The sequence below is a fragment of the Heloderma suspectum genome, chromosome 3 (assembly GCF_057233095.1).
Source record: "Heloderma suspectum isolate Gila_16-S chromosome 3, 16-S_ref, whole genome shotgun sequence".
NCBI classification, from domain to species: Eukaryota; Metazoa; Chordata; class Lepidosauria; order Squamata; family Helodermatidae; genus Heloderma; species Heloderma suspectum.
This window is the reverse complement of record NC_139460.1, coordinates 107,681,346-107,690,280: the sequence shown is the minus strand read 5'-3', so window position 1 is coordinate 107,690,280 and position 8,935 is coordinate 107,681,346. Positions and strand designations below refer to the sequence as shown.

General features: G+C 39.9%; 1 protein-coding gene across 10 annotated transcripts in view; it reads right to left on the bottom strand.

Annotated features, from left to right (window-relative positions):
• Positions 1 to 2,137: 2,137 nt before the first annotated feature.
• The window catches only part of SH3KBP1 (SH3 domain containing kinase binding protein 1), a 244,810-nt gene continuing 238,012 nt past the window's right edge, over positions 2,138 to 8,935 (bottom strand). For all 10 annotated transcript variants that reach the window (XM_084844051.1, XM_084844056.1, XM_084844061.1 and 7 more), the window contains one exon: positions 2,138 to 5,663. In XM_084844051.1, the coding sequence (XP_084700177.1) occupies positions 5,622 to 5,663 (42 nt within the window). In that variant the 3' untranslated portion in view covers positions 2,138 to 5,621. The remainder of the gene's footprint in view (positions 5,664 to 8,935) is intronic.

Sequence of the window (8,935 nt, the reverse complement as noted above, 5' to 3'; positions counted from 1 at the left end):
TTACATTAAAACTAATCAATTAAACCACATCCAATAAAACACAAATACAATTAAAAGACTAATAAAGACACATCAGTAAGGAAGCATTTATGGAAAGTATGGAAGGACTTAGGACCTGCTTTGTTTTCCTTAGTAATGTGTCCCTTGGATTGTGGCCTAGTTATTTTAAAATAATAAACAGATTATCTTACCTGAGAACTTGAACTTCCTCCATTCTCCTTTCTCTGGTATTATATGTTTCAATCTTCTATCATCACCATGGCTGAACACGCAGGTAGTTGCTTTTATCCCACCGAAATCAGTTTAAGAGTGTCATTGCTTCAAATCTATTTGGCTTAGGCATTTGCAGAATTAAGCAGGTTTGTAGTGGTAGCAGTGGGTCCAAGGTTTCTGCCAGCAAAGAGGAGGCAGAAGGACTAAGGGACTTTGCTTAGATTGCAGGCTAAATATGATTTGCCAGCTATGGCTGAATAGCAATATTTGCCATTGCAACATTTGTTAGTATCTAGGGTTGGCCCTGCTGCTTCTACAGCTTCAGCATCTTCCTTGCTACTGGAAGCACCTATTCAGGCTGATCAGGGAGTGACCCACAATCCATGTCTGTAAGTACTTATTATTAGTGAATAAATATGATATACAGGGTCTTAAGTGGGAATGGAATAGGGAATTGGATTGTGCCATTTTGCCTAATCAGTGGGTTGCTGCCTTGGCATTTGTATCTGATGAATCTATGGATTTCAGGTTGCGTCTTACTCAGCAAAAACTTTTGACTTGCTTCCTGGAAATGAACATACAGTGTAAATGGATTCTCCCTGCCCTTTTGACAGCTAAAAGACTCATATAACATAATTGGAAGGATAAGCACGTACGTCCTATAATGCAATGGATTGAAGACCTTTCAACGCTTTCAACGTTTGAACTGGTGGTGTGAACAGTGATACTTATCTGGATATTTGGTCTGCTTTTGTTGAAGTTTATGTATAGTTCTTAGAAACCTGTATTTTCATATATATGTGCACGTGCACACCTCATACGTATGAACTGAAATTGATAACATTGGTGAAATGAGAGGAAGGCTCTACTTATACTCTTGGGAGTAAAGTCCAACATAGCCCTACTTAGAGTAGACCCACTGAAATGAATTGGACTTAAGTTAGTTATGTATAACTCAATTCTGATTCATTTCAATGGGTCTACTCTAAGTAGGACTTATGTTGGAATTTACACTAAGTGTGCAAACAATTTGCAATGTTGGTTTTGTGTGGGGGGGCAGGGGGAATAGCAACATTTTGCCCTTTCCCCCTAATTTACCATCCCTTACACTGACAGAACCAGCCTCACTTGTCAGGAGAATTTTGGTGGCCAAGGCTAAATGCACACTCAACACTCCAGATAGGTTCTATTCCTTATCTGCATATCAAATTGCATTAAGAATTAGTATTTAGAATGGTAATACTTAGTTATTTTAGTATGTGGGGATTTCTAAGAGAAAGAAAACTGTAGATCTAAACCAGTCTTCCCCAACCTGTTGTCCTCTAGATGTCTTGGACTATAACTACCAGCATTCCTGACTATTGGCCATGCTGGCTGGGGCTGATGGGAGTTGAAGTCCAAAACATCTGGAGAGTACCAGGTTGGGGAAGACTGATAGACGATAAGTTTTGCTGAATTATGTAAGGAAACATGGTAGAAACTATGCAATGTAAACTTAACGATTACATATGGTTTATAAAGCAAAAACCTCAGCTTTTCATAATGATCAAAGCCATATGTTTGAAATATGAAATAAAGTGCAAGTAATAAGTTATCTAATAAAGTTTTAAATTGCTAGTTTATATTTGCCTACTAAAGGCAATTTAGTAGAACTCAAATAAAAACAAACATTCAGTTCAATTGATGAATAAACATCAATTCAAGATGAATTTGCAATGTGTCTCTTTTAGTTTGCTTTGACCAGAAAAATAAATATTTCTGACATAACTACGTTATAACTACAGATGTAAATGCATCATTGGTCATCTTTTTTTAAAAAAGAATTGAAATGTAATTTCTTTGTAAAATACTATTTGTAAATGTATTGCAGAATGAAGGATAATTCATTTTTTCCCCAAACAATGAAGCTTTGAACAGAATATTTCCACAAAATCTCATTTAATCTTATTTTACAAATCACAATACGTTGGACTCCTCAACACAGTTTTATAAAATGACAATTTACCATCATAACAGGAGGAGAAAAAGAAATTAGAGAACCTGATTTCAGGTCAGTCAGTGCTGAATTTGGATAGCCCCCCCCCCCCCCCATAACATTTTAGAACTGTCTTACACTTCAAGGCCCAGGCTTTGAATCCATGCTCTAATTATTTATAGTTAGTTCTGCAAGTGAGTGAAATCAGAAATCGACTATGCTATCCTGTAACTCGCAAGTTTCATTACTCTTTTGTTAGTCTTTCTATCTTTCATATATATATCTGTGTCAGAAGCACTACCTGTCCACCCGTTGAACTCTCTTAATTCTGAATTTTGTAGCTATAAATATTTATTGCTAGAAAATTGTAAGAGAACTACAATGGTAGGAATACTGGTTCAGATATTTCATCCATAGATTCAGGCCCAATTTATGTTTTGGAATTGGCGCCACCTCTACATGATCAGGTCCCACCTTGCACTTTTAACATCTGTATACAGCAATCATGACAAAATGTTAGCACTTTCCATGCCAGTACCACTAGGCTCCAGGGAGGAGTGACGCTGGGATGGAAAGAAACCAAGTATTTCACTAAGCATATGATTTCTGTCATTAGTATTACCAGAGCATTGTGATGCAACCATGTGGTAACAGTTCCTGTACTGCAATAGTAAGGTATGAATCAGCTCCTCCGAGAGTAGCTTGGAGAAACTCTATATCATGGCGACTCTGCATATTCACTTACTTGCCACACTAATTCTTGCCGTTTGGTACACAAGGGGATCCCCAGCCTACAATACGTGTGCATGTTTTAAAATATCTATTCCTGGTAAAACATTCAAAATGGCATGCCACTGAAGAGTAGGCATGGTCACATGCCAAAGCCCACAGACCTTTGGCATTTCAAGTAGACATCTGAAGTTTCCATTAACTTTTTTGCCCACTCCTAAGCACTCGAGCTGGTGTATATGTTGCAATATCACTGCATGACACCTTGTGATACTGCATAGGTGTAGTCGTTGCAGCACAACATCCTAAGAGCTTGTAAGTCTTAGAACTGGGAAATAGAGTTCCTTCTATAAAATGATAAAGAATAATACTGACCTTTCTATCAAACATATGGATGTTGTGAATATCAAGGAGCCAATTCCATGACGTACCTTCATGCTTAAAGCACTATGTAAAATATAGTTATTAAGATGGGTTTGGTTATTTTAATATAGAGATCGTAATGCTGTTTTAAAATCCTAGAGGTATCACAGTGATGAATTTTTATAATTAGCGCTTGTGTTAATGTTAACAAATGAGAAATACACACGATTAACATAAGAGTTCTGATGCATTGCTAAACCTCAAATCTTGTTTCATCTTGGCATGTAGATATTAATAGAATTCAACTTTACAGGAATCTTTACAGAGATTGCCACCATGTTGTAAGCCCCCAGGCCAATCACAAATAGAACTAGAAGTTAGTAACTGTGGATTCTTATGGGGAAATGCAAAATGGTCACACTTGATATGGTAAACAGATTCACCCTGTGATGTTTAATGTAAACTTCGTAGCTCTGACAACAGAGCAGTGGCAAAACACCACTATGCAGCAGATGGTGAATGTTTTAGCAGTATACATACCTAAGCTTTTCAAGAGAACACGCAGTGAAATCTTAGGCATATTTACTCAAAGTTAAGTCCTACTGTGTTCAATGGGGCTTACTCTCTAGTAAGCGTATTTAGGATTGTATCCTTGGGCTGCAATCCTGTACACGCTTGCCTGGGAGTAAATTCCATTGAACGTAACAGGACTTCTGAGTAGACATGCACTGTTAATGTCAGCAGTATTCGGCACTCCTGAAAGGGATTAAGCAAACACAAAAATAGGGAGGGGGGCCAAGCTGCAGAGCCCCAGCCCTGACAGCACACTCATGATGTGCCCCCCCAGGCATCTGTGCATACAGTGCAGACAACTGGAGGAAGGAGTCCTACACACATACTCCCTCCAGATGCTCATGGGGACACTGAGGGAGCGATGTCAGTGGGTGGGGCTACAAAGTGCTTCCTCACTTGCTTGTTTACTGAAGTCACTTCAGGAAGGCTTTAACAGGGCTAGTGCCTACTTTGAAAATAGGAAACCCAACTACAGCCTTTGTCATGAGCTATTTTCAGAGACTGCATTTGCGCGTGCGCACACACACGCACACACTCCATTGCCTTCCAAAGCTGAAATCCTCACTATCTATAAATAGATTAGCAAATACTGTTTTTATGTAATCCTAGGAAACAAAGGTCAGTTGCTAGGATGCCACTGTACAAAATCATTCATTTCTCCACATTAGAAAGCTCACAATACCTGTGGCAATTAACATTAAACACCAGGTTAATATTGCACAATTTTCTGTGCATAAAATAATACAACTCTCTTTCATTGATTTATATTTTATTCATGTTCGCTCTTAGATTATGCATATTCTGTTCACCCAAGATGTGCAAAACTGGAGATGAAAGCAGGTATTTAAAAGTTTGAAAATCAAGCATAAGAGAATTCTCAGTTGAACAATAAAAAAAAGCTACAGCTGTTGAAATCAAGCTGCCTTAAACTGCTGTGGTCATTGCACCGCTTTAGCAAAGAAAAGAAAAGGAAAAAAGGAAAGAAAAAGAAGTTTCTTATAAGCAAGCAGCTAATATGCTGAAAGAGTGACCTCTAGTGGATTGACAGGCCTCATTGTGATAGCTACATTTCTAAGACCTGGCCTACTACAACCAGCTCCAATCAGTGTCTGGCAAAAGAAGGCACAAATCATTGCAAAGACCAGATTTCTCTTCATTTTTTCTTTTTAAATACACTATTTGTACACAAACCTAAGATTCATTTGTAGATCAATTTTGGACATAAGATTGCATATGTAATAAATTTAAAATAAGACAAATTAAGCTGCTCTATGTGAAGCAAAAGGAGAGAGAGAAAGAAAGAAACAAACAACCCCTCACCCAAATATCAACATTCATTTCTGGCTATATGCAATACAAACATTTAAAGAATCTGTGTGACAAAAGACAATTTAAAAAGTCAAAATCATAAAACCTGTAAACTGATAAACCTGAAGTACATTTTACTTATGGAAAATATCATTAAAATAGTACCACTATGAACTAAACTGCCTGAGTTTTCATTTTGCCTCTGAACTTGAAGGAGAGAAGACTTTAGCACAGTAAGAACAATTTCAGTCACAACCAGTGCCATGACAGAGCAACTGTATCTCATGGACATTTCCTCTCTTCAGTGGGATTTGTGTTGTGCTATTAAAACTCTTGTGCTAGTTGTTCAAACAAAGGGATGTAGGCAGATCTTTAATCATTTGGCACAAAGTTATTTTGTCTGGGGCATAAAAGTCTCTGTCACAATGATGAATAATACAACATTCTATCTATCCAGAATTCACTTTGATTGAAGAGCTTTCTTTATATCATTAACCTCCATCTATAAAAGGAAAAAAGAGGTGGAGATAAGCCATTTCCATGCAATTAATTATTTTATCAAATGTTACCACCACCCAATACATCTGTCAGTCAAAGGGGTGGCAGCATACTCTACCTTCATCTTCAATTCAAAGTTAGGAATTATTAAGGGATCGAAAATAAAACAGCAAGCGCCATATTGCCATTATATTAATATATAATATGATGCTGTCCGCATTTAGAACGCTTTCTACAGATCAGATCAGTGTGCTCCTCCAGATATTCTTGGACTCATCATCTCTCACTATTGACTATGCTGACTAGGGCTGATAGGACTTGTTTCCAACAACATTTGGAGGGCCACATGTTCCCCATCCCTGGTACAGATCATCCCACCTTAAAAAGATGGCATCTTCCCTATAAGGAAAAGCATTCAGGCAGCATGTTGTTGTTCAGTTGTTAAGTCGTGTCCGACTCTTCGTGACTCCATAGACCATAGCACGCCAGGCCTTCCTGTCCTCCGCTCTCTCCCGGAGCATGCTCAAGTCCATATTCATTGCATCAGTGATGCTATCTAGCCATCTCATCCTCTGCCGTCCCCTTCTCCTTTTGCCTTCAATCTTTCCCAGCATCAGGGTCTTTTCCAGAGAGTTTTCTCTTCACATTAGGTGGCCAAAATATTTGAGCTTCAGCTTCAGTATCTGTCCTTCCAATGAGCAGTCAGGGTTGATTTCCTTTAGGATGGACTGATTTGACCTCCTTGCAGTCCAGGGGACTCGTAAGAGTCTTCTCCAGCATCACAGTTCGAAGGCCTCAATTCTTCGGCGTTCAGCCTTCCTTATAGTCCAGCTCTCACAGCCATATGTTGCTACTGGGAAAACCATAGCTTTGATTAGACAGACCTTTGTCGGCAAGGTGATGTCTCTGCTTCTTACTATGCTGTCTAGGTGTGCCATAGCTTTCCTCCCAAGGAGCAAGCGTCTTTTAATTTCATGGCTACAGTCACCGTCTGCGGTGATCTTGGAGCCCAAGAAAGTAAAATCTGTCACTGCTTCCATTTCTTCCCCTTCCATATGCCAGGAAGTGATGGGGCCAGATGCCATGATCTTCGTTTTTTTAATGTTGAGTTTCAAACCAGCTTTTGCACTTTCCTCTTTCACCCTCAACAAGAGGCTCTTTAGATCCTCTTCGCTTTCTGCCATTGGGGTGGTATCATCTGTGTATCTGAGGTTGTTGATAATTCCCCCAGCAATCTTAATTCTGACCTGTGATTCATCCAACCTGGCGTTTCTCATGATGTACTCTGCTTATTTATTTGTATAAATAAGCAGGGCGACAGTATACAGCCTTGTCGTACTCCTTTCCCAATTTTGAACCAATCGGTTGTTCCATGTCCGGTTCTTACTGTTGCTTCTTGGCCCTCGTACAGGTTTCTCAGGAGACAGGTAAGGTGGTCTGGTACTCCCATCACTTTAAGAATTTGCCACAGTTTGTTGTGATCCACACAATCAAAGGCTTTAGCGTAGTCAATGAAGCAGAAATAGACTTTTTCTGGAATTCTCTTGCTTTCTCCATGATCCAGCGAATGTTGGAGATTTGAGCTCTAGTTCCTCTGCCTCTTTGAAACCCAGCTTGTACTTCCGGTAGTTCTCGGTTCACATACTGCTGAAGCCTAGCTTGTAGGATTTTGAGCATCACCTTGCTGGCATGTGAAATGAGCGCAATTGTACAGTAGTTTGAACACTCTTTGGTGTTGCCCTTCTTTGGAATAGGAATGTAAACTGACCTTTTCCAGTCTTGTGGCCACTGTTGAGTGTTCCAAATGTGTTGGCATATTGAGTGCAGCACTTTAACAGCATCAGTTTTTAGGATTTTAAATAGCTCAGCTGGAATACTGTCATCTCTGTTAGCTTTGTTGTTATTAATGCTTCCTAAGGCCCACTTGACTTCACTCTCGAGGATGTCCAGCTCAAGTTCAGTGACCGCACTATCATGGCTATCAGGGACATTCAGATCTTTCCTGTATAGTTCTTCTGTGTATTCTTGCCACCTCTTCTTAATCTCCTCTGCTTCTGTTAGGTCCCTGCCTTCTTTGTCCTTTATCATGCCCGTCTTTGCACAAAATGTTCCCTTGAGATCTCCAATTTTCTTGGAAAGATCTCTAGTCTTTCCCACTCTGGCCCAATCCATCAGGCCAGAGGACTAAGGGCCACTGGGAGGTTGCTCCTCTGCCTCCCGGGAAGAACATCACAGCAAGGCCCCATCCATCAGCCAGAGACTAAGGGCCACTGGGAGGTTGCACCTCTGCCTCCCAGGAAGAACATCACAGCAAGGCCCCATCCATCAGCCAGAGGACCAAGGGCCACTGGGAGGTTGCACCTCTGCCTCCCAGGAAGAACATCACAGCAAGGCCCCATCTATCAGTCAGAGGATCAAGGGCCACTGGGAGGTTGCACCTCTGCCTCCCAGGAAGAACATCACAGCAAGGCCCCATCCATCTGTCAGAGAAGCAGTAGCAGCAGGAGGGAGCTTGCTTTACCCCTCCCTGCCAGCAAGAACACCTATACGAACTTCGTAAATAAGAATTAGTGCCAAAGTTTGCTTTGTTCCTCCCCTCTCCTAATCCCTTTCCCTTTTTAGACCGTAAACCGAAAACAAGCACAGGTCTTTGTAGCTACCTCTTGGAGTCTGTTTTGGTTGAATAGTGAGGTTAAAAGGCTATCTATCTATCTATCTATCTATCTATCTGCGCCTTATAGCACTGGGGGAGATGGCAAAGGTTTATAAAATAATGAATGATGTAGAAGGAGCAGAGAAACAGAAATGTTTAGTATTATCTGGATTATCCAAAGGAATTGATTGGCAGAAGGTTTGGGATAAAACCAAAATAAATATTCTATCAGTTAATTACGTATTATATCATATGCATTCACTACTGCAAGATGTGGTGATGACTACTAGGTTGGATGTCCTTTTTAAAAGAAAAATTCATGAAAATTAGACATATCAATAGGCTTTAGTCATGATGCCTAAATGAAACGTCCTTGTTCACAGGCAGTGTCCCTCACTATCAGAGGTTGGGTACAAAGTACAGAGGAAGCCTATAAACCTTGATACACACTTGTGAATTTCCAGAAGCACACCATTGGCTTTCTTGGTCTGATCCAACAATACAGATCTTTGTCGCTTTAAACTTCGGATATGTATTTTTTAAACATAAACATGAGAAAAATACATTTAAAAAATCCACAGATGAAACAAACATCTCCCCAAAGGTTTCATACATCGAGGAGA